General features: G+C 42.6%; 1 protein-coding gene across 1 annotated transcript; it reads right to left on the bottom strand.

Moving 5' to 3' along the window:
• Nucleotides 1-1,739: 1,739 nt before the first annotated feature.
• Nucleotides 1,740-21,239, bottom strand: LOC129811473 (CD109 antigen-like). The gene is made up of 24 exons (XM_055862809.1): nt 21,130-21,239; nt 20,754-21,002; nt 20,117-20,221; nt 19,827-19,889; nt 19,541-19,723; nt 19,181-19,324; nt 18,581-18,676; nt 18,086-18,210; nt 17,815-17,871; nt 17,557-17,674; nt 17,168-17,281; nt 16,659-16,877; nt 15,808-15,949; nt 15,002-15,178; nt 13,091-13,172; nt 12,760-12,988; nt 9,978-10,149; nt 9,490-9,680; nt 9,172-9,327; nt 8,960-9,025; nt 3,342-3,484; nt 3,009-3,165; nt 2,712-2,814; nt 1,740-2,602 (listed from the first exon to the last, which is right to left on the bottom strand). The coding sequence occupies exons 1-24, from the start codon at nt 21,202-21,204 to the stop codon at nt 2,421-2,423; spliced, it is 3,348 nt and encodes a 1,115-aa protein (XP_055718784.1). The 5' UTR covers nt 21,205-21,239; the 3' UTR covers nt 1,740-2,420.
• Nucleotides 21,240-26,587: the final 5,348 nt, after the last annotated feature.

Genomic DNA, 26,587 nt, shown 5'->3' with positions numbered 1-26,587 from the left:
AATGCTGCACAAAGCGAGGTCCATACAGAAATGGTTTGACGAGATCGGCGTGGAACATCTTAACTGGCTTGCACAGAGCCCTGACCTCAACTCCATCGAACAGCTTTGGGAAGAATTGGAATGGCGAATGCGAGACAGGCCTAATCACCGAACATCAGTGTCCGATCTCACTAATACTTGTGGCTGAATGGAAGCAAGTCCTCACAGCAATGTTGCACATCTAGTGGTTTATTAGATGTGGTGGCTGTTATAGCAGCAAAGGGGGACCAACTCCATATTAATGCTCGTGATTTTGGAATGAGATGTTCGACGAGCAGGTGTCCACATAGTTTTGGTCATGCAGTGTAATTGGTGTTGCATAAAGAAACTCCACCCTTATTGTGTACACAGCGACCTGGCATGTTTATATTGAGGAATGAGGAATTAGTGTGTGTATTTCCTTTAAATGTGCTTAGAATGTGTGTGTGTGTTCCCATCCCCTCTGCCTAGTTTATATTCCCATGGGCACAGCGTGCCGTCACAGCTGACTGAGAAACGTGTATTTAAGAGGGTGTCTTTGATTATTATGTGTTCGCAACTCGCCACAACCCAGGAGGAGCAAGGCGTGTCTGTGAATCCGTCTTTCCTGTGTGCACTAACAACCTCATCCTCTGGTAAGGACACCTGTTTTTAATAGATGCTGTATGATATGGAGCCGTTCTGTGTCACTGCTCTGGGAGTTATAGGGGGTCACACAGCCAACAGGCTAGAGAGATTGATGAGTTGCATGACCTGTAGATTTAAATAGTTTTGTATGGTTACAAATGGACAGAAATTGTGTGGACAAAGGTATTGTCAGTTAGTCACTCTCAGAGGAAGTCACTGGGAATGATAATGGCTGAGAATTGTCATATTCTAACAGGAAGGTATTGGTGCGAAGACGTAGAACAGACCCTGGAACAGTCCTGCTGCAGCAGCTGCCCACGCTACGCCCTGTTCTGTCTAGTCTGCGGTCTGTCCCTCCATCTGTCTGTCTGTGAATAGAAACAGCTGAGGAAGTCTAGTTGGCCAGGACACTAATTATCCCCATTCAGCTGGCTGTAGATAAAGCAGGGAAGGTTTATGATGATTGTGTAACAGTCATTCTGACAGAGTTGTATTGTCCAGTACAGTTGAAGCAAGGTATTACCAGAGAGAAAGCCAGAGAGCAGGAACTTGTCACACCCATGCTTTGAGCTACAACACACTAAAGATGTGACGAGAGATATCCCAATGGCAGATACTAGAGACATTACACATGTGAGATTAGACATTCATCACCTGAAACAGAGTTTCACTTCTAAGTCCTTTCATCATCGTGGTAGACTTTACAGTTGACTGACCCTAGCCATAGAAACCATGGTTTCTCTCTTTAACTCGTTACCAGGCTCGAATTGCTGGAGCCTAGAGAGAGAGCCGGCTGGTGGACGACATTACATCTCTCCTAAAGTGGCAAGACTCACACAAACTCACAGAAGAGTCCAGTGCACGCAACGGCCAGATGCTTCCAAAAGTGCCATACATCACTGTAAGCTAAAACAGATTGATCCCACAAGTGATGCATTTGCATGGAGTCAAGTTGAGTGCTGCCAGAATAAATCTTAATTCACTATTTTACTGCTTCATCTTAACATGTCTGTCATAATCTTCCAAAGGGTCAGAGACATGTGGAGGATAAGAACCTAATCCTCTTTATTTCTTCTGTTGCCAAATATCCAGAATCTAGGCTACATCATGAGTCATTTAGTCTGCCAAGTAACTCATAATAGTGGATGGAAAACTATGTCCTGCAAACTATATCTTCATTATTCACCTCAATTTATTTGACTTTGTTTACATTTTTGTATCAAAGTGTACAAATTAATGAGGTTACAAAAAAAACACAGATTTATGATAAATATAAAAAGTACATTCCACATTAAATCCAGCGCATCAAATAGCTAATAAAACAGTCTGATTTGACCAATTTACTGATTCGGGCTAAGTAAATCAAATCTATTCATAGAATAATAATTAGGTATTTCTACAGGTCGTTTTTGCCTTCTGACAACGGCTTTTAAAATAAGCTGTTAATATTATTATAATCTCAGTTAACATAGAACTAAAGTCTTGTGTAATTGGGCAGCTGCTGGATGAAGTTCTGGGTCCAAAAGTGATGAAGAAATGCTAGAACCAGGAGCTCCACCCTCTCTCTTTACAAGTTACGAGCCGAATGTCCACTCCCATTCCCAATTCCAAAGACGCTAACACCTGCCAAATCGTGATTTGTCCAAATAACTAGTGACGAAAAAAACTCAGCGAGCAGCAGTAGTTCTGATGTTATCTCACGCATCCCATAGATTCCATGGTGCCAGTTATGTTTACGTAGATCTGTCCACGAGACATTGATATTGTTATAACAGTCAAGCTTTAATTGCAACCAGTACACATCCCAACCAGTAGATGGCAGTGTTCTTTGTGTGGGTGGTGGAGGAGCTCGAGATAATTATTTCTTGCCTGCAGAGACCGCAGTCTCTCCCACAGAAGGCACAGGAGCCCATGTCCTGCATCACGTCGGAGTTGTAGGACCTCACTGCTTTACGCCCTTTAAGATATGGCAGAGGGAAATATTGTATTGATAAATATTGCATTGATAACAAGAGAGACAGTCTACGCATGAGTGATTGTCTGCTGTGATAGTGAAAGGTACTTACTTGGTTCATAGTAGTCGTACACCTGAACCACAGCATCTTGCACATGTGACACTTTGAAGTTTCTTATCATTGGGATTCTGATGCACACCTGTGTTGTGGTCAACTGCAAATAAAAGTCATGAATTAGCTACACAATCAATAGATGAATAGCTACACACAATCTACACAATCAATAGGTGACACAAATGAAACTTCCAACATACAGCAAATACAATGTGTGTTTTCCCAATTCCACCTCTGAAACAGCAATGCTATTGTATTTAAACATGAGACGTACAATAGGTAAAGTCAACTTACTGAATCTAAATAGAGGCTAACTTTCCCAGGAGAAGCCTCAACTTTTCTGACCAGGTCGCCCGTGGCAACAGCCTGTGGCGCAAGGGTAAAGCCACTCAGCACACCCACATCTACCAGCACCATACCTGTCTGAGCTATCTTCTGGCTCTCCAGCAGCCTAACACAGAACAAATACATGATTAAATGAGCATATTTCTGTCTGCTCACAGACATTTATAAACACATAAAACTGTCTAGATAAATTTAAAATAGTGGCTCAAAATACGAACACGTCTTGATGCCTGCAACAGACAAAGAATGGTTGAAAACATCTCCATAGAGATGGACACTTACCTGGTGCATATGGATAACATGATGTGGTCCAGGTCATCCTCATCATCTAACACTTCAACGTCCAGAGAGAAACCTTCATGGTCTGTGTCATCTTGGCTCTTCTCAGATAGCACTCTGTCCTCTATGTTGTAGAACACATTCATCTGAATGACAGGAGGGGTGATAAAAGTCAGTGTATATCTGAGTTACATTGTAATTACTATAGTTATATACACTGCTCAAAAAAATAAAGGGAACACTTAAACAACACAATGTAACTCCAAGTCAATCACACTTTTGTGAAATCAAACTGTCCACTTAGGAAGCAACACTGATTGACAATAAATTTCACATGCTGTTGTGCAAATGGAATAGACAAAAGGTGGAAATTATAGGCAATTAGCAAGACACCCCCAAAAAAGGAGTGATTCTGCAGGTGGTGACCACAGACCACTTCTCAGTTCCTATGCTTCCTGGCTGATGTTTTGTTCACTTTTTAATGCTGGCGGTGCTCTCACTCTAGTGGTAGCATGAGACGGAGTCTACAACCCACACAAGTGGCTCAGGTAGTGCAGTTCATCCAGGATGGCACATCAATGCGAGCTGTGGCAAAAAGGTTTACTGTGACTGTCAGCGTAGTGTCCAGAGCATGGAGGCGCTACCAGGAGACAGGCCAGTACATCAGGAGACGTGGAGGAGGCCGTAGGAGGGCAACAACCCAGCAGCAGGACCGCTACCTCCGCCTTTGTGCAAGGAGGTGCACTGCCAGAGCCCTGCAAAATGACCTCCAGCAGGCCACAAATGTGCATGTGTCAGCATATTGTCTCACAAGGGGTCTGAGGATCTCATCTCGGTACCTATTGGCAGTCAGGCTACCTCTGGCGAGCACATGGAGGGCTGTGCGGCCCCACAAAGAAATGCCACCCCACACCATGACTGACCCATCGCCAAACCGGTCATGCTGGAGGATGTTGCAGTCAGCAGAACGCTCTCCACGGCGTCTCCAGACTCTGTCACGTCTGTCACATGTGCTCATGTGCTCAGTGTGAACCTGCTTTCATCTGTGAAGAGCACAGGGCGCCAGTGGCGAATTTGCCAATCTTGGTGTTCTCTGGCAAATGCCAAACGTCCTGCACGGTGTTGGGCTGTAAGCACAACCCCCACCTGTGGACGTCGGGCCCTCATACCACCCTCATGGAGTCTGTTTCTGACCGTTTGAGCAGACACATGCACATTTGTGGCCTGCTGGAGGTCATTTTGCAGGGTGCTGGCAGTGCACCTCCTTGCACAAAGGCGGAGGTAGCGGTCCTGCTGCTGGGTTGTTGCCCTCCTACGGCCTCCTCCACGTCTCCTGATGTACTGGCCTGTCTCCTGGTAGCGCCTCCATGCTCTGGACACTACGCTGACAGACACAGCAAACCTTTTTGCCACAGCTCGCATTGATGTGCCATCCTGGATGAACTGCACTACCTGAGCCACTTGTGTGGGTTGTAGACTCCGTCTCATGCTACCACTAGAGTGAGAGCACCGCCAGCATTCAAAAGTGACCAAAACATCAGCCAGGAAGCATAGGAACTGAGAAGTGGTCTGTGATCACCACCTGCAGAATCACTCCTTTTTTGGGGGTGTCTTGCTAATTGCCTATAATTTCCACCTTTTGTCTATTCCATTTGCACAACAGCATGTGAAATTTATTGTCAATCAGTGTTGCTTCCTAAGTGGACAATTTGATTTCACAGAAGTGTGATTGACTTGGAGTTACATTGTGTTGTTTAAGTGTTCCCTTTATTTTTTTGAGCAGTGTATTTGAAGCATAGTACTGTTTAACTTGTTATGAGCAACTACAGTACCACAATAAAAAAAAGAGCTTGTCAGAGACAGAACAAGAAAATACATTTAGGGGGGGGGTCTGTAACAAGATGTTTTGGGGGGGTCTGTAACAAGATGTTGAGAGGGGGGGTATGTAACATGATGTTTAGGGGTGTCTGTAACAAGATGTTTAGGGGGTTTGTAACAAGATGTTTAGAGGGGGTCTGTAACAAGATGTTGAGAGGGGGGGTATGTAACATGATGTTTAGGGGTGTCTGTAACAAGATGTTTAGGGGGTTTGTAACAAGATGTTTTGAGGGGGTCTGTAACAAGATGTTTAGAGGGGGTCTATAACAAGATGTTTAGGTGGGGTCTATAACAAGATGTTTAGGGGGGACTATAACAAGATGTTTAGAGGGGGTCTATAACAAGATGTTTGGAGGGGGTCTGTAACAAGATGTTTAGAGGGGGTCTGTAACAAGATGTTTAGAGGGGGTCTATAACAAGATGTTTGGAGGGGGTCTGTAACAAGATGTTTAGGGGGTTTGTAACAAGATGTTTAGAGGGGGTCTGTAACAAGATGTTTAGAGGCGGTCTATAACAAGATGTTTGGAGGGGGTCTGTAACAAGATGTTTAGAGGGGGTCTGTACCAAGATGTTTAGAGGGGGTCTGTACCAAGATGTTTAGGGGTGTCTATAACAAGATGTTTAGGGGAGTCTATAACAAGATGTTTAGAGGGGGTCTATAACAAGATGTTTAGGGGGGTCTATAACAAGATGTTTAGGGGGGGTCTATAACAAGATGTTTAGGGGGGGTCTGTAACAAGATGTTTAGGGGGGACTATAACAAGATGTTTAGGGGAGTCTATAACAAGATGTTTAGAGGGGGTCTATAACAAGATGTTTAGGGGGGTCTATAACAAGATGTTTAGGGGGGGTCTATAACAAGATGTTTAGGGGGGGTCTGTAACAAGATGTTTAGGGGGGACTATAACAAGATGTTTAGAGGGGGTCTGTAACAAGATGTTTAGAGGCGGTCTATAACAAGATGTTTGGAGGGGGTCTGTAACAAGATGTTTAGGGGGGACTATAACAAGATGTTTAAAGGGGGTCTATAACAAGATGTTTGGAGGGGGTCTGTAACAAGATGTTTAGGGGGTTTGTAACAAGATGTTTAGAGGGGGTCTGTAACAAGATGTTTAGAGGGGGTCTTGTAACAAGATGTTTAGGGGGGGTCTATAACAAGATGTTTGGAGGGGGTCTGTAACAAGATGTTTAGGGGGGGTCTATAACAAGATGTTTGGAGGGGGTCTATAACAAGATGTTTAGGGGGCCTATAACAAGATGTTTAAGGGCGTCTATAACAAGATGTTTAGGGGCGTCTATAACAAGATGTTTGGAGGGGGTCCGTAACAAGATGTTTGGAGGGGTCTATAATAAGATGTTTGGAGGGGGGTCTATAATAAGATGTTTAGGGGAGTCTATAACAAGATGTTTAGGGGGTCTATAACAAGATGTTTAGGGGGGTCTATAACAAGATGTTTAGGGGGTCTATAACAAGATGTTTAGGGAGTCTATAACAAGATGTTTGGAGGGGGTCTATAATAAGATGTTTGGAGGGGATCTGTAACAAGATGTTTGGAGGGATCTATAACAAGATGTTTAGAGGGGGTCTATAACAAGATGTTTAGGGGGAACTATAACAAGATGTTTAGGGGGGTCTATAACAAGATGTTTGTGGGGTCTATAACAAGATGTTTAGGGGGGTCTATAACAAGATGTTTAGGGGGGGTCTATAACAAGATGTTTAGGGGGGGTCTGTAACAAGATGTTTGGAGGGGGTCTGTAACAAGATGTTTAGGGGGTCTATAACAACATGTTTAGGGGAGGTCTATAACAAGATGTTTGGAGGGGGTCTGTAACAAGATGTTTGGAGGGGGTCCGTAACAAGATGTTTGGAGGGGGTCCGTAACAACATGTTTGGAGGGGTCCGTAACAAGATGTTTGGAGGGGTCTATAATAAGATGTTTGGAGGGGGGTCTATAATAAGATGTTTGGGGGGGTCTATAATAAGATGTTTGGTGGGGTCCATAACAAGATGTTTGGAGGGGGTCCGTAACAAGATGTTTGGAGGGGGTCCGTAACAAGATGTTTGGAGGGGGTCCGTAACAAGATGTTTGTAGGGGATACGCAACAAGATGTTTGGAGGGGGTCCGTAACAAGATGTTTGGAGTGGGGTCTATAATAAGATGTTTGGAGGGGGTCTATAACAAGATGTTTACAGGGGGTCTATAACAAGATGTTTAGGGGGTCTACAGCAAGATGTTTAGAGGGGGTCTATAACAAGATGTTTAGGGGGGTCTACAGCAAGATGTTTAGAGGGGGTCTATAACAAGATGTTTAGGGGGGGTTTATAACAAGATGTTTAGGGGGGTCTACAGCAAGATGTTTAGAGGGGGTCTATAACAAGATGTTTAGGGGGGGGTCTATAATAAGATGTTTAGGGGCGTCTATAACAAGATGTTTAGAGGGGGTCTATAACAAGATGTTTAGGGGGGTCTACAGCAAGATGTTTAGAGGGGGTCTATAACAAAATGTTTAGGGGGGGTCTATAATAAGATGTTTAGGGGGGGTCTATAACAAGATGTTTAGGGGGGGTCTATAACAAGATGTTTAGAGGGGGTCTGTAACAAGATGTTTAGGGGGGTCTATAACAAGATGTTTAGGGAGTCTATAACAAGATGTTTAGGGGCGTCTATAACAAGATGTTTAGAGGGGGTCTATAACAAGATGTTTAGGGGGGTCTATAACAAGATGTTTAGGGGTGTCTATAACAAGATGTTTAGGGGAGTCTATAACAAGATGTTTAGGGGGAACTCTAACAAGATGTTTAGAGGGGGTCTATAACAAGATGTTTAGGGGAGGTCTATAACAAGATGTTTAGAGGGGGTCTGTAACAAGATGTTTAGGGGAGGTATATAACAAGATGTTTAGAGGGGGTCTATTACAAGATGTTTAGAGGGCGTCTATAACAAGATGTTTAGGGGGTCTATAACAAGATGGCTCGGGGAGGTCTAGAACAAGATGTTTAGGGGAGATCTAGAACAAGATGTTTAGAAAGGGTCTGTAACAGAGGACTAAATTAAAGGCAGTTGTAGGTAGGACCTTCCATCATATCCTCTCTGTGATACAATCGGAGCCGATTTAACATGGACCAGACGGTATGTGTTCCAGATGGTAATTGCCGTATTAATGTGGTCAATTACCACGTTTTTATGTTGACCCATCTCAACACAGGGTTCATGCTGCATTGTGGCGGGCAGATCTATGGTTCACAGCTGTTGCCTTCATTCACACTGGACATGGTTCCGAGATTGCATGGAAAGCTAGTGAGGAGACAACCATTGTAATGTATGGCCATTAAATCTGAAGTGTAGGAGTCATTGTAGGCCCCCTCCATTGCCTGTATGAGCATACCTATACATCCCAAACAGGGGAACTAGGACCCCTGAGATTACTTGGTCTATCCACAGGGGGTACTTGAGAACTCATGAAAACATAGGCCTACTGGGAAAATTCAAAACATACTTCAAATCAAATTGTATTGGTCACATACACATGGTTAGCAGATGTTAATGTGAGTGTAGCGAAATGCTTGCAGGGGTATACTAGGTAAAGCAAAATTCAGTTGCTGGTACAGTAACCGAAAAAGGTTGGGAACCACTGTTCTGACATAGTTATGTCATCACATATCATAAACGGCAAGCACAAATAGAAAATGGTGTTCATAGCAATGACTTAGACATCCAGTGAAAAATATATGGCAATACCTGAAATAAGGCGAATCCTCTTCCCTCCATAAATACATTGATGAGTAAATCTTGTTCAGCATCTACCTTGAAAAATAAAAAATCTCTATTAATACTGTACTGCCTGTAAACTATACATTATGGTGGCTGTTTGCTTGTGTATGCGGTTAGATGATCGTTGAAATATCATATATCTTGAAACAGACAAAGACCACTATGCCCAAATGTTTTACCTCTTTGCTCTGATGTACCAGGTAGTTGGTGGAGTTGATGTTGAAGTGGGACACTGTAGGTGAGACTGAGGTGGACACTTCGACCCCCAGCTCAATGGCATCTGCCCCACTAAAGGCAGCGTAGACAGACAGGGCTTGTAGGGCTACCACTGTGTCCTAAGAGAGGAAAGGGTCAAAGGTGGTATCATTTTGGAAATCCACCCATCAGGGATAAATCTCTCTTATTGAAAAGGTAACTTTAAGACAGAGGGTCATACAGAAACAGTGGCATGAAGATAGACTAGAGGGTCCTCTACAGTATGTGAAGTTAGGGTCTACCTGTGTGCTCCCGTATGCCCCCAGGTGGTTCCTCTGCTGGCTCAGCCACTTCATGAGGGAGATGGCCTCCACCACACTAGCCCGCTTGTACAGCGCCAGCAACACGTAGGCAGCCATCTCTATCTCTGCTGAGCGCGGCTGCCATGAGTCAGACACCTCGGCACTGGACGACCGCCAGGTCTGGACCCCATCTGGAGGGGACAGCAACAGACACCAGGTCAAACAGGGTCTCGTAGGTAGATGAGCTGATGTCATCGATATTTACACATTGTGTACGTTATCATTAGACCAATGTCGATGGTTGAGATCATACTGTTCCTCAACTGACCATACTGTTCCTCAACTGACCATAATGCTCCTCAACTGATCACTCAAAAAATTGATTGTCAACATTTTGTCATGGGCTGTCATGGGCTAGTAACCATCTTCTCTCTGCGGCACATATTGACAACCTGTAAATAACCATAGCTAATTCAAACGCAAATTACCTCTAATATCAGCTCTGCTCTTGAGCTCATCAAGGGCTGTGCCTGCGGTGAGACTGTTAGCCAGAGACAGAGCGTATGCCGCCAGACACAGGCTGTAGTTACTGGACACCCCGCTAGCCACTTCGCCCTCTAGATAGCTCCTGGTCAGGGACACGTTGCCGGGGAACATGCTCTACACACAGACAAGAATAAAGGATGGCATGAGACAGGGACACATCAAGAGAGACAAGATGGTGGCCCAAGGCCATCATTAAGTTTGCAGACAACACAACAGTGATAGGCCTGATCACCGACAATGATGAGACAGCCAATAGGGAGGAGGTCAGAGACCTGGCAGTGTGGTGCCAATAAAACAACCTCTCTCTCAATGTGAGCAAGACAAAGGAGCTGATTGTGGACTATAGGAAAAGGCGGGCCGAACACGCCCCCATTAACATTGAAAGGACTGAAGTGGAGCGGGTCGAGAGTTTCAAGTTCATTGGTGTCCACATCACCAACAAACTATCACGGTCCAAACACACCAAGACAGTTGTGATGAGGGAACGACAACAACTCTTCCCCCTCAGGAGATTGAAAAGATTTGGCATGGGTCCCCAGATCCTCAAAAAGTTACAGCTGCACCATACAGCTGCACCATCGAGAGCATCCTGACTGGTTGCATTACCGCCTGGTATGGCAACTGCTCGGCATCTGACCGGAAGGCGCTACAGAGGGTAGTGCGTCACTTGGCCCCAGTGCGTCACTGGGGCCAAGCTTCCTGACATCCAAAGACTCCAGTCCCCCAAGTTGATTTAGATGCACTATTGTAAAGTGGCTGTTCCACTGGATGTCATAAGGTGAATGCACCAATTTGTAAGTCGCTCTGGATAAGAGCGTCTGCTAAATGACTTAAATGTAAATGTAAATGTCATAGACTGTTCTCTCTGATCCTGCATGGCAAGCAGAACCGGAGCGCCAAGTCTAGGACTAAAAGGCTACTTAACAGCTTCTACCCCTAAGCCAAAAGACTGCTGAACAACTAAACTAATCAAATGACCACCCAGACTATTTACATTGAACCCCCCTCCCCCCTTTGTTTTTACACTGCTATTACTCGCTGTTTATTATCTATGAATAGTCACTTGGAAAATTACCTCGATTAACCTGTACATTTTCTCAGTACCGGTACCCCCTGTATATTGCCTCGTTATTATTGTGTTACTTTTTGATTGATTTGAGTATTTTTACTTTAGTTTATTTAGTAAACATTTTCTTAACTCTATTTCTTGAACTGCATTGTTGGTTAACTTCACTAGGGGAGGGGGCAGCATTCGGAATTTTGGATGAAAAGCGTGCCCAAATTAAACTGCCTGCTACTCAGGCCCAGAAGATAGGATATGCATATAATTAGTAGATCTGGATAGAAAACACTCTAAAGTTTCCAAAACTGTTAAAATAATGTCTGTGAGTATAACATAACTGATATGGCAAGTGAAAACCCCAGGAAAAACCAACCAGGAAGTACTATTATTTTGAAAGGCTGTTTTTCCATTGAAAGCCTATCCACCATACAAAGACTTAGGACCCAGTTCACGAGCTCCGTGGCTTCCTCTACATGTGGCCAGTCTTTAGGCATTGTTTCAGGCTTTTACTATGAAAAATGAGGGAGATATAGCACTTTCAATCAGTGGCCAGTGGAAATTTCCATTCATCAGCCATGCGCCTAATCGGGAAGGCGCTTTTCTTGTTTCTCCTTTCCTATTGACGAAGCTTTTGTCCGGTTGAAATATTATTGATTATTTATGACAAAAACAACGGGAGGATTGATTTTAAACATCGTTTGGCATGTTTCTACTAACTTTTATTGTACTTTCTTTGACTTTTCGTCTGGACTTAAGCATTCGGATTACTGGACAAAACGTGCGAACAAAAATGTGGTTTTTGGTCATAAAGAGGGACATTATAGAACAAAACAAACATTTATTGTCTAACATGGAGACCTGGGAGTGTCACCAGATGAAGATCATCAAAGGTAAGTGATTAATTTCATGCCATTTCTGACTTTTGTGACACTCTCCTTGGCTGGAAAATGGCTGTATGGGTTTCTGTGGCTTGGTGCTGATCTAACATTATCGCAAAGTGTGCTTTCTCCGTAAAGCCTTTTTGAAATCTGACACAGCGATTGCATTAAGGAGAAGTTTATCTTTATTTGTATGTTTAACACTTGTATCGTTTATCAATGTTTATTATGATTATTTCTGTAATTTGATGTGGCTCTCTGCACTTTCACTGGATGTTTGTTTGAGACAATGCATTTCTGAACTTAACGCGCCAATGTAAACTGAGATTTTGGGATATAAATATGAACTTTATCGAACAAAACATACATGTATTGTGTAACATGAAGTCCTATGAGTGCCATCTGATGAAGATCATCAAAGGTTAGTGATTAATTTAATCGCTATTTCTGACTTGTGAGCCCTCTCCTTGGCTGGAAAATGTCTGTATGGTTTTCTGTGACTAGGTGCTGACCTAACATAATCGCATGGTGTGCTTTCGCAGTAAATCCTTTTTGAAATCAGACACTGTGGCGCCCTGCAATTTCACTGGCTGTTGTCAAGGTGGGACGCTAGCATGACAAATGTTTATTTGAAGGCTGAGACTCCTCAAATACTTAGAATGTCAACCTTCTTCTGCTTACACTTGGTTCAAAAGACTTTGGAGAGTATCAAACTCACTCAACTTGCCACCACACACACTTTCATCATTTTTTTGTAAATCTCGAACTCTTGGTTCTCCTTACCACATAGGCCTGGTCCTCCAGCAGTGTCATCAGTACATAGGAGGTCAGAGAGACGGGTCCATCCAGGCCTCCCTGTAGCTCAGTGTGAATGACCCTGCCCATCTCGATGAACTCTCCCTGGGATCCCTGCTGCTGGACCAGCCAGCCCATGGCCCTGGAGAGAACACTCTGGTCAATCTGCATGAAGGACTGGGCTTGCAGGAAACACCTCAGGACAAACGCTGTCAGCCTGGACCAGGGAGAGAAGAGTTTGAGAACAGATACACTTTGAAATGAATGCCCTAAGTCTGAACCACAGCTATGATATTCACATGATTATATAATGACTTACCAGGTACTACCAGAAGTGTCGCTGACTCCAAAGGCACTGAAAGATCCATCATCTCTCTGGAAAGATAGCTCTCTCTGATATCCTGGAAGGAATGACAGAACATGCTACATATGAATATAACTCTTCGGAAGAGACAACATTATACTAAAATCATACAGAGTTATAGAGCATGGATTAAATAATACTGAGTATCATACTGAAATATAGGGCATGGAATAAATCATACTGAAATATAGGACTTGGATTAAAATAGGGCATGGATTAAATCATACCGAGTATCATACTGAACTATAGGGCATGGATTAAATCATACTGAGTATCATACTGAACTATAGGGCATGGATTCAATTATCCTGAGTATCATACTGAACTATAGGGCATGGATTAAATCATACTGAGTATCATACTGAACTGTAGGGCATGGATTAAATCATACTGAGTATCATACTGAACTGTAGGGCATGGATTAAATCATCCTGAGTATCATACTGAACTATAGGGCATGGATTAAATCATCTGGAGTATCATACTGAACTATATGCATGGATTAAAACATACTGAGTATCATACTGAACTGCAGGGCATGGATTAAATCATACTGAGTATCATACTGAACTATAGGGCATGGATGAAATCATCCTGAATATCACACTGAACTATAGGGCATGGATGAAATCATCCTGAGTATCATACTGAACTATAGGGCGTGGATTAAATCATACTGAACTATAGGGCATGGATTAAATCATACTGAACTATAGGGCATGGATTAAATCCTACTGAGTATCATACTGAACTATAGGGCATAGATTAAATCATACTGAGTATCATACTGAACTATAGGGCATGGATTAAATCATACTGAGTATCATACTGAACTTTAGGGCATGGATTAAATCATACTGAGTATCCTACTGAACTATAGGACATGGATTAAATCATACTTGAACTATAGGGCATGGATTAAATCATACTGAGTATCATACTGAACTGTAGGGCATGGGTTAAATCCTACTTGAACTATAGGGCATGGATTAAATCCTACTGAGTATCATACTGAACTATAGGGCATGGATTAAATCATACTGAACTTTAGGGCATGGATTAAATCATACTGAGTATCATACTGAACTATAGGGCATGGATTAAATCATACTGAACTTTAGGGCATGGATTAAATCATACTGAGTATCATACTGAACTATAGGGCATGGATTAAATCAAACTGAGTATCAACTTGAACTACAGGGCATAGATTAAATCCTACTGAGTATCATACTGAACTATAGGGCATGGATTAAATCATACTGAACTTTAGGGCATGGATTAAATCATACTGAACTTTAGGGCATGGAGTAAATCATACTGAGTATCATACTGAACTATAGGGCATGGATTAAATCATACTGAACTATAGGGCATGGATTAAATCATACTGAACTATAGGGCATTGATTAAATCCTACTGAGTATCATACTGAACTATAGGGCATGGATTAAATCATACTGAACTTTAGGGCATGGATTAAATCATACTGAGTATCATACTGAACTATAGGGCATGGATTAAATCATACTGAACTTTAGGGCATGGATTAAATCATACTGAGTATCATACTGAACTGCAGGGCATGGATTAAATCATACTGAACTATAGGGCATGGATTAAATCATACTGAGTATCATACTGAAGTATAGGGCATGGATTAAATCATACTGAGTATCATACTGAACTTTAGGGCATGGATTAAATCATACTGAACTATAGGGCATGGATTAAATCATACTGAACTATAGGGCATGGATTAAATCATACTGAGTATCATACTGAACTATAGGGCATGGATTAAATCAAACTGAGTATCATACTGAACTATAGGGCATGGATTCAGCGTGTTTGAAAGTTCATCACCTTCCATCATGTATAACAAAGCCTTGCTGCGTATCTCCTCGTATGGCTGGCTGGATTTCGCCAAGCGCTGCAGGACATAGACGTTGGGAGCGAAGTTGATCATGTTCTGCTCTCCACAGCCGTGAGGCATCTTAACCAGCAAGCCCAGCCCTGTGATGGACAGGCCCAAGATATCACCTGTCACACCACACCCCACAAACAAGAAGGGAAAGGAGGAACCATTTAGATGTTATACAACCCAAACATTGTGGTGGTAATACAGACGGATTGGGATTGATTTCACCAGAGGACATTTCAGACCAAGCAACCTGAACAGAGAAAAGGTAAATGTGCGAGCAGAGAGAGACGGACAGATTAAACAGAGGGAGGAAAAACGTATGAATGTAGAGAAGAATATGGCAGAGATGAAGAGACAGAAAAGCCCTTGGTGTTTAGAAAAGAGGAAGATGCCCTGTACAGTAAACACCAAGCGCAAAAATATTGTAGGTTAGCATTCTACCACGACAAATACCCAACATCTCTGGACCTGATTGGTGATCATCATAAACAACCCAGCAGCCGCTCCGAGTCGGCTTGCCACAAATATTGTTTTGACAGCCCTCATTTCTTTTTCCATCATCTAACACCCAACATGGTAAATGACAGCTCTTTACTGGACTACGATATGCCTGCTTCATGCCCTGCATCTAAACACAAAATGAAACATGGGCGTATGCTGCGGTTGAGTTCACGACATGTAAAAAGTAAACAGAGCTATGTTGGTGATAACAAAAGATGGCTGGTATACAGTAGGGCATGGTACATACCAACCACTGCCACGTGAGCCCTCTCGCTGCCTGGCACTACATCTGGAGGGAAGGAGAAGTGGAGCTGTCTGGACAGGTTACGGTTGGTCGGAACCACCTCCAGAAACACGGTCTCTGAGAAGGACTGTTCTTTACCCTCAGGCTAAGAGAACACAAAGACAGCGATTACGGGAGGAGAACCAATTGGAAATATACACTGAGTATACCAAACATTAGGAGCACCTTCCTAATATTGAGTTGCACCCCCCTTTTGCCCTCAGAACATCCTCAATTCGTTGGGTCATGGACTCTACAAGGTGTCTAAAGTGTTCCACATGGATGATGGTCCATGTTTCCTACAGTTGTGTCAAGTTGGCTGGATGTCCTTTGGGTGATGGACCATTCTAAATACATACAGGAAACTGTTGAGCCTGAAAAACCAATCAGCATTGCAGTTCTTGCCACAAACTGGTGCGCCTGGTACCTACTACCATACCCCGTTCAAAGGCACTTAAATCTTTTTTCTTGTCCATTTACCATCTGAATGGCACACACACACAATCCATGTCTCAATTGTCTCAAGGCTTAAATATTCTTCTTTAACCTGTCTTCTCCCCTTCATCTACACGAATTAAAGTGGATTTAACATGTGACATCAATAAGAGATCATAGACTGACCAGTTGATGGAAAGAGCAGGAGTTAATGTTTTGTATACTCACTATAGTGTTAATTAGTGATTTACTGGGGTGTTCTGAGGAGAGAGGGGTACTGAAAGGTGTGCATCAAAAGACAGAGATACAGTTAATAATTTTACAGTCACCAAGGATCCATTTTATAACTTAGAAGACTCAGTTATTCAGCCCCGTTGTACCTTCACAAGTACTTTACGAACAATCTTTTCTGTGGCCTGTCCAGTCATTGCTTTCACAGACATCAATATCTCTCCAAAAACCAGAGGCCTGATGGGAAAGAGAGCGGTGGCGCCGCCCTGGCTCCCCACCGTCACTCTACGTGCGTTCACCATAGAAACAAGGTCTCGGTCTGCCAGAACAAACTCAAAGCGAGAGCTCTCAGCAACCACCACTATGACCTGTGGAGAACAACAGGAATGGAAAAACAATTGAGGAATGGGAAAACAATTGAGGATGGATCACTTACATCCAGGAAGCTGTTTGATGTGGGAGATACAAAGAGAATGGGAAGAAGGTAATGATTTCTAAGACGTTTTCACAAGTGTTTAACAACTTGTTTTTTTTGTTCACTGTTCGAGTCACACAAACTGTTCTTTGAAGAAATCACCCTACATGGTGAGATTGTTAAGACCATAAACATGTGAGGAGAGGTAAAAACCTCCTGGCCTTTTCAACCAAGACCACTGACCTCCGTGTCCTCTTCTAGATGGTTGAAGAGGTTGACCTCGAGGACAAACTGCTCTCCTCTGGTGATGCATTCTGGGACATCAAGAGACAGGGAGAAATCCGTTGACACTATCAGCTGTGGGAGACAACCAATACTCAAGATTATCCTCAAAAATTGAATTCTAGAATATCTGAATATTGCACTGACATTAAATGAAACATACCATCTTTATCAACCATGTATTTATGTTTAGAGTGGCCAGCCAGCAATTAGAAGGGTTAAAAGTGGAAGTGAAATTTTGGTTGGACCTTGGGTGCAATTGGCCAATAAAGTAATATTAATCTTAATAAACTACTAGTTAGCTGCCCAGACTAGGTAACGGTGGATGTAGTGGATAGGTCTTAACATACCTTCTGTGGTTTAAAGGTGAGGCCCAAGCCCAGGTTATCTGACATAACAAACGCCATTGCTCTCCAGGAGGTGATGCTGTCTGGGACAGCCACATGGAAACTAGTTGTTGTTGACTCACTGATACAGACAGGAAGGAATAGAGTATTTCAACATTCCCTCCAAATAACCCTGATCGTTTTCAATAGTGGTGAATGTAGACTGTATCCTCAAGTGTATTCACACCTAAGCATTGTTAATGTGCTTCTCCTAAAGCTCACCTGATGTTCATGTCCAGCCACAGCCAGGTCTTAGAGAAGTCCTGTCCCATGGAGGGCCTCCGCTCTGGCTGATCCTCCGCCTCATGATCTGATGGATACACAACATAGGTCATCAGAACTATCTAAGCCTCAGTCACAGAGCCTGTACCACTGGGAATGTAGATGTAGTATTTTATTTATGTAGTACGCCACAGCTCCACAAGAGGGACCCCTTGATTTCATATTCAATTCAGACACACAGAAAGATCTCCCAATGTGTGTTTGTTAATGCGTTTTGTATAAATGTTCATTTATCCAAACACTAGAGTGTGTCATTGTTTTCATACCCATTTCAGTCTCCTGATAATCTCCAGTTGTATGTAAACTGGCATCTGTTAAAACCACAAGGTTGCAAGCCTAAGATTTGAAAAGCAAAAAGCAAATGTTCATGACAACATTGTACACAAAACACTGTATGCCTATTAGGCCTGTGTGTACAAACAGAAAAGGTTTTGCAACTTTATATGAAATTTCCTCTGCAATGTGTTGAAAGTTTAATATTAACACAATAGTAATACAACACTTGTAACACAGCCAAAATGATACAGTATGATAACAGGCGCTTCCATCACTGTCAACTACATGCGTAGGGCCCAGAAGTGGGTCAGGTTGCTCATGATGTAACATGACATTGGATAACTGGGTTGATTTACAGTGAGGTGAGGCTTGGGGTTATTCCAGGCTCAGTGTGGTCTATTCAGCAAGACACAATGTGTGGCGTTAATACCGTGAAAACGGAGAGCGGGCTGTCATTCCCTCCAGTTATTCCACTATGCTGAAGGGTTATCTCCTCCTTGAGGTATTCAGTCATTTCCGCCAGCACCTGAGAACAGCACAACACTAGAGTTATCACAACCTCTTAGAAAAAAACAGCATTCCACAACAATACAACTAGCTACATTACAGCCAGTTGGGTCAGTTCTGGGGGAGACTGAAGTTCACCACGTCTCCATTGATACAGAGCCTGACTGCTGAGCTGATTCCCAAAACTGTTACAGTCACAAGATGAACCACTTGAGGGTTATTCCAGGCTCATTGTGATTGCAACTATTGTAATCGAAGGGAAAGCCCAAAGAGAAATACAATTATCACTGACATTATCTGAAACCTCCTTTATGTCTGATTGAACTGTTCAGTGCTTCACAGAAGTATCCATTTCAAATCAAATTTTTTGTATTCACAGATTAAATCTCCGATACGGGTGCTTTACAGACAATAGAGACAATAAAGCATGGTAAATCCTAAGCGTTGTTTACAGTAGGATGTATTTCATGTGGCAGGGATTATATAGATGTACAGTACAGTTCGGTATTGTTGTGTTCCTTACCTTCTCCTCTGTGATGTCACCATCAGAGTCAGAGTCCTTGTCCATCACCATGATTCCGACCAGAGAGCCAGGTTCAATCACAAGGACAGTGAGGGACACCTCTTCACCTGGCATCACCTTCTCATGGCTCCAGCTCAGATATACCTGGAGAAACATGTACATACAGTATAAGCAAGTAAAATATGCCAGACCTAGTCTATACACTTAACAATGTCAGCATTCCGTATGTATTTCATGGCTTCTAACAGAGTTGCTAAAATCACCATTGGGGCTCTGTAGCATCATCAGTAAGGTTCAGACTAAGCTTTTATTTCTTTCATCACATTCCCAGTGGGTCAGAAGTTTGAATAAGTTAGTTACTTCATTTTGTAGGACTCCATGGGGCTTGAGGAAGACGTGCATGGACTCATTGATGATCTCTCCATCTGGTAGGACACAGAACACAGTGATGCAGGCCTCTGGTGACCAGGATACTGCAGGGGTCAGAGAGAAGGAGGGAGAGGTTGCTGTCCCAGCAGCCACCACCTGACCCCTGGACGTCACCTGGAAGTCAATAACACAAGAAGTCAAAGCAGAGGTCAACCTAAAGAGCACTGAGGAATCACTTTACTTCTCTACAATCTCACCAATCAAGAAAAATACCTACCAGATAGTGAAGCTCAGTGAGTTGGAAAGTGCTCTCTACAGATATAGGAAGAGGTTTTCCAATCTGGAACATAAAATGCAAAAAAGTATTATTTTCATCAACTGTATACCATAGGTCAGGGGTACTCAACTCTTACTCTACGAGGTCCAATTCCTTATTGCAAAGAGGTTGCAATAGCATTTTTCTTTAAACAAGATCCAGAGCTGAGTTTGAGGGCCTTAAGTTAAGGTCAGACTCATTTAGAGATGCAGTCAACTTTTGGTGATCTAAAGTGGATGCTGATATGTCACCTGTGGTGGAGAGCGGAGGCGTTGGATCTGGATGTATGATCCACTGGGAGAGGAGTGGTTACTATTGTAGAGCTCCAGGCTCTCCTCACTGCCCATGAACATGGCCTGCAGAGAACAAACTCATTTCTTGTAGTGTCACGTCACAGATAAAAGGCGCACACAGAATTTACTCGGTTCTGGGTCCCGAGATTATAGTTCTTGTGGCGCACATGTTCATACAATCGTCATAGAATGGTGACTTGGGATTGTGTTGGATTAGATTCATCTTGACCTACTACAGGGCTCTCCAACCCTGTTCCTGGAGATCTACTCTACTGTAGGTTTTCAATCCAACCCCAGTTGTAACGAACCTGATTCAGCTTATCAACCATCTAATTATTAGAATCAGTTGCGCTAGATTAGGGTTGGACTGGAAACCTACAGAGCCCTGACCTATACTACTGAGAGGAAAATCTGTGGTTCCATACTAGGTCAAGTATGCCTTCCGTTGTGTATTTCTTGTATAGCTTTACTGCTTACCCTCACTTGACAACTGAGTCTTGATTAATATCCGTTCAGCTGAAATGCTTAAAGTGAGTTTCGTTGCGTATTGGGATTCCTGTGGTATAGAGTAGCTCCTTGAAATGTGTCTATTCACCTGAATGAAAAGCATCTCTACTTGTTTGTGTAACTGGAACTCAATGTGTACGATCCCATCCTGAGGCACTGGTAGAGTCAAGCGTCTATAGCTTTTTATTTCCTCCATCTTGTCTTGTGGTGATTCGGAGTTGGTTTCTCCCTGGTTCTGTCCGATGGGCTTAGATGTTCTGTGACCGATGTCAATGAACACAGAGTTCATCCGATCCTCTGGAGTCAGAGGCTCGTTGTCGTACCTGGATATTTTCAGCTGAGGGATACAGGAAGGTGTAGTCTGTGATTCATACAGTATTATTAGAACAGTGAACTAGTGGTACCAAAGGTAGAGGTATGTAGAGGTATGTATTACTCCAAGCCAATAGATATTTACCACTCACATGTGTTGAAAAGTTTAAAGATGGCTTCAGAACATGTGGGAAATTGTATAATTCAAGGTGGTATGTATTCTCCATAATGTGCACCACCACAGTCTTATTGGTTTTGAGTCCTTTAGGATAAAAGACAATGAAACAGGTAACTACCAAAATAAAGGAAACACCAACATAAAGTTTATTTTAAAAGGGCAGGGCGTTGAGCCACCAAGAGCCAGAACAGCTTCAATGCGCCTTGGCATAGATACTACAAATGTCTGGAACTCTATTGGAGGAATACGACACCATTCTTCCATGAGAAAATCAATAATTTGGTGTTTTGTTGCTGGTGTCGTAGAATACGCTACTTCAGAATCTCCCTAGAAGTGCTCTTTTGGGTTGAGATCTGGTAACAGACGGCTCTGGCATATGGTTTACACTGTTTTCATGCTCATCAAACCATTCAGTGACCACTCGTGCCCTGTGGATGGGGGCATTGCCATGGTAGTCAAAATAATGGGCAACTGGGCCTTTTATACATAAGCATGATGGGATGTTAATTGCCGAGGAATTGCTCAGGGACACACCTGTGTGGAAGCACCTGCTTTCAATATACTTTGTAAAACACGTGATATACAGATGTAGGATCTTAATTTAAGCCAATTTGCTACAGCAGGAAAAATAATCCTGCAGCAATAAGAAATGTGAATTATGTGGATTATAATTAATTTAAATTTTTGTATGGGTTGATACATTTTTCATAAGGGAAAATCAAGTCAAATGTGAAAGTAGAAATTAAACTTCAGAAGCCTTTTTAAACCTCAAATACACTACAAGTTTTGAATTTCCTGCATTGTAGGAAAGTTCTCCTGCAACAGGGTGATCAAATTAAGATCATACATCGGTACCTCACCTGTAGACATCTCTGTAACACAAGCTGTAATATAAAGGCTTCCATTGGTGTGGTGCTGAGAATTACTCAGATCTGTTGCCCTGTGCTGGCGTACAGGAGGATCATCTTGGCTGATGAGAAACTGGGTCGACCCATGAATCTGAAAGAGATCGTCAGATAGATGATGTGTATGACATTCTGGCACCATTGTCAGGCAGGTACACCTGTAACATATATCCATTTTGGATCAAACAGTGACTGAATCCTGGCTCAAACTGGATTTAGCTAGCATGGTTTGCTGTTACTGGTTTCACTTCATAAACTTAGCATGACAGTCTTACATCTTTAGTTGTATTATGGACAATGGTTGGACGGCCAGAGTTGAACAAAGCAGACACCAGAGTAACTGTGACAGACAGTGTTCCCTGGACTGGCTGTCCATTGGTGTGTCTAGAAAAAAATATAATTTATGTGAACCAATAGAATTTACATATTGAAAGTACATTTTTCTAGCACCTTTAATATCGATTTGCTTGTTTTATTTAAAGCCTGACTCACTGAGCAGTCACAGTCCCTGAGAGGTCGTCCACCATGATAATCTCTGGGGCCGTCTTTACCTGCACATCAAAGTGGGGCGGCTCTAGAACAACAGCCACAAAGAGAGGTTGAATAGATAATAGTCTGATATGTCACCTATCGGAAACATTTCAATGACCCGACCCCCCTTCACCCTTTCATTCCTTTAGCCAACCCTTAACTAGGCTGTTTCCAATCATTAGCTATGGCAACATAGTTAGGATAATCTTACCATAGTAATCCACTATGAACTTCTCCTCTGTGGTCAACTCCTACAGAGAAACAAAAACCAATGTCAATGGGGTGAAACTAGATCAGATCTTCATCACGATATGAAAAACAGAATGTAATCGTGGTGGAATACAGTAGGATGACAATGCAGAATGACAGTATGGTGAATCATACATCCACCATGGTCTCGATGGTCCATATGCCGAGGGGAGTGTTCTGAGACAAGTGGAATTCTTTGGACACAACGCCCAGGTAACTGTTCAGGGACGGCCACCCGTGGATGAGGTTCCCTTTGGGATCCTGGATTACAGGGCAGGTAGCACAAAGGGACAGTCAAACTGTTTAGAACACAATACAGGCTAGAAATCTATTCATCACCCTGGGTTTTGTTTCGAAGTTCTCACACTTCTCACACAGAAAATTCAGACCCACCCTTATTGAGATATACACACGGCCCTTGTGTGGCTTGCCATCTGGTTGGACGGACAGGACTCTCATTTTGACCGTGTCTCCTGGTCTATAGTTGTGTTTATCAGTCTGGATGAAGGTGGAGAAAGTCCTGGGGTTGAAGCGTAGAGTGGTTGTGTTGATGAATACCATTCGGTCTCTTTGGTATCCCCTCACAAGCAGTTTAAAGGAATACCTCTGATCAACACAGCTCTCAGGAAACTAAAAAATGAAAAGTATATTACTTAATTGAGTTGATCATGTCAATAATCAAAATGAGTGCCATGCTTGGTCTAACTGGTCAAATGTGTATACTTTTTGTATCATCAATGGTTCTTCACCCACCCCTGACCAGCCCAGATATTACCTCAATAGACAATAAATACAGATTTAACATACTCACTGGAAGAAGATCTAGAACTCCAGTCACACCTTCGGGAAAAAAACAGCAACAATGTTTAAGTTGCTTAATAACAAAAAGTAAGTTTAACATCTTGCCAAGTTATCTTGCAGTAAGCATCATATAAGTCAATGTCACCTCCTGTAAAGGTGCTCTCTGCCTGGACCAGGCTGGTGTTGCCATTGGTCAGCTCTGCTGTGACCCTGACTGGATCGTTAGTGAGGATGGTGACAGCCAGGGAGGTAGGGGTCCCAGGACGCAACACACTGGGAGCTGAGATCAAGTATGTAGCACTCATACTGAGAAAGAGAGAGAGGAGGTAGAATTCTGATCATTTTTCCACTAATTCATCTTTTGACTAATCACATCAGAACTTTTTCAGAGCTAATCTGATTGGTCAAAATACCAATTACTGAAGAAAAAAATATTAGAATTGTTCAGCCTGTGTAAAGCCTAAGAGTGTTCAAGCAATCAATAAAATGCCCCCCCCCCCCCCACCCCCCACCCCCCAAAAAAGATGGCAATTTAAACTATTCAAGCATGCTTCTTGGCTCCTATGAGTTCTGCCTATCTGACATGAGTACTTCTAATAATAAACAGATTACCTGACAGAGAAGATCCAGTCATCTTTAGAAATTCAATTTAAAGATATGGCAAAATATATCAAATAAATCACAGAAATATCTAATTATCATCAGCTCAAATTGAAGGCGAATTACCTGGAGGAGACCTGAGCAGAAGTAGAAACGACAGCCAGTGCCACACAAACTCCCAGGAGCCAAATCTTCTCCATGTCTTCTTTACTGTACCCAGGGCCAGACTGAAAGCAACACCAGTCCGTATTGCTCTAACCAACCCCACTGACCCGTTCCGTACCTGTACAAACCACACCCAGTGTGGAGCCCAAGCGGCCACCACCCTGCCCTTTCCCAGCCCCACACACAGACAGCCATATCAGGTTCATCCCTGTACCATGCTGTAGGGGGCTGAAGAGGATCATGTGGGGATTGACACTACATCTCGGCCCAGAGGGACTATATTCAGTAGCTGAGATGATACCACGTATGAACTAAATCCAGCTTTTTCAATATCACCAACTTGGAACAAAAGTTAGTTCGGAGCAAAACAACTTCCAAACCAAGAGCTATATGAGTAATATTATTCAGTCTTCTAAGGTTTTCATCATTCATTCAAGTACAGTTGAAGTCTGAAGTTTACATACACCTTAGCCAAATACATTTAAACTCAGTTTTTCACATTTCCTGACATTTAATCCCAGTAAAAATACCCTGTTTTAGGTCAGTTAGGATCACCACTTTATTTTAAGAATGTGAAATGTCAGAATAATAGTAGAGAGAATTATTTATTTCAGCTTTTATTTCTTTCATCACATTCCCAGTGGGTCAGAAGTTTACATACACACAATTAGTATTTGGTAGCATTGCCTTTAAATTGTTTAACTTGGTGAAACGTTTCGGGTAGCCTTCCACAAGCTTCCCACAATAAGTTGGGTGAATTTTGGCCCATTCCTCCTGACAGAGCTGGTGTAACTGAGTCAGGTTTGTAGGTCAGGTTTGCCTCCTTGCTCGCACACGCTTTTACAGTTATTTCTATAGGATTGAGGTCAGGGCTTTGTGATGGCCACTCCAATACCTTGACTTTGTTGTCCTTAACCATTTTGCCACAACTTTGGAAGTATGCTGGGTGTCATTGTCCACTTGGAAGACCCATTTGCGACCAAGCTTTAACTTCCTGACTGATGTCTTCAGATGTTGCTTCAATATATCCACATAATTTTCTTTTCCTGATGATGCCATCTATTTTGTGAAGTGAACCAGTCCCTCCTGCAGCAAAGCACCCCGACAACATGATGCTGCCACCCCCGTGCTTAACGTTTGGGATGGTGTTCTTCAGCTTGCAAGCCTCCCCCTTTTTCCTCCAAACATAATGATGGTCATTATGGCCAAACAGTTCTATTTTTGTTTCATCAGAGCAGAGGACATTTCTCCAAAAAGTACGATCTGTGTCTTTTGTACCCGTTCCCTCCAGCATCTTCACAGGGTCCTTTTGCTGGTGTTCTGGGATTGATTTGCACTTTTCACACCAAAGTACGTTCATCTCTAGGACACAGAACACGTCTCCTTCCTGAGCGGTATGACGACTGCGTGGTCCCATGGTGTTTATACTTGCGTACTATTGTTTGTACAGATGAACGTGGTAGTACCTTCAGGTGTTTGGAACAAGACTTCTGGAGGTCTACAATTTATTTTGATTTTCCCATGATGTCAAGCAAAGAGGCACTGGGTTTGAAGGTAGGCCTTGAAATACATCCACAGGTACATCTCCAATTGACTCAAATTATGTCAATTAGTCTATCAGAAGCTTCTGAAGCCATGACATCATTTTCGGGAATTTTCCAAACTGTTTAACGGCACAGTCAACTTAGTGTATATACATTTCTGACCAACTGGAATTGTGATACAGTGAATTATATGTGAAATAATCTGTCTGTAAACAATTGTTGGAAAATTTACTTGTGTCATGCAAAGTAGATGTCCTAACCGACTTGCCAAACTATAGTTTGTTAACAAGAAATTTGTGGAGTGGTTGAAAAACGAGTTTTAAAGACTCCAACCTGTGTATGTAAACTTCCGACTTCAACTGTATGTAATAAATGGACGTGATCTTTCCATTACCACTTGGGAACAGATTAATACAGGTGACAAGAGGGCAGCAACTGGGTGGGATGTTATCTTAGCCGGTCATTGCGTGTGTGTGTCTGTCTCTGTGTGATTATGGTTCTTCTGTAATAATCTTTAAAAAACCTTTCAATTATTACATTTGTTTTGATCACAGTACTAATCACTACAATGGCTATAACTTGTCAACTTCAAAGACCCCAGTAGATAGAGACAAAGACCATACTAACCAAGGCCTCC

The sequence above is a fragment of the Salvelinus fontinalis genome, chromosome 15, assembly GCF_029448725.1.
Source record: "Salvelinus fontinalis isolate EN_2023a chromosome 15, ASM2944872v1, whole genome shotgun sequence".
In the NCBI taxonomy this organism is placed as follows: Eukaryota; Metazoa; Chordata; class Actinopteri; order Salmoniformes; family Salmonidae; genus Salvelinus; species Salvelinus fontinalis.
Note: the sequence above shows the minus strand (reverse complement) of the source record. Positions and strands in the feature narration are given on the sequence as shown.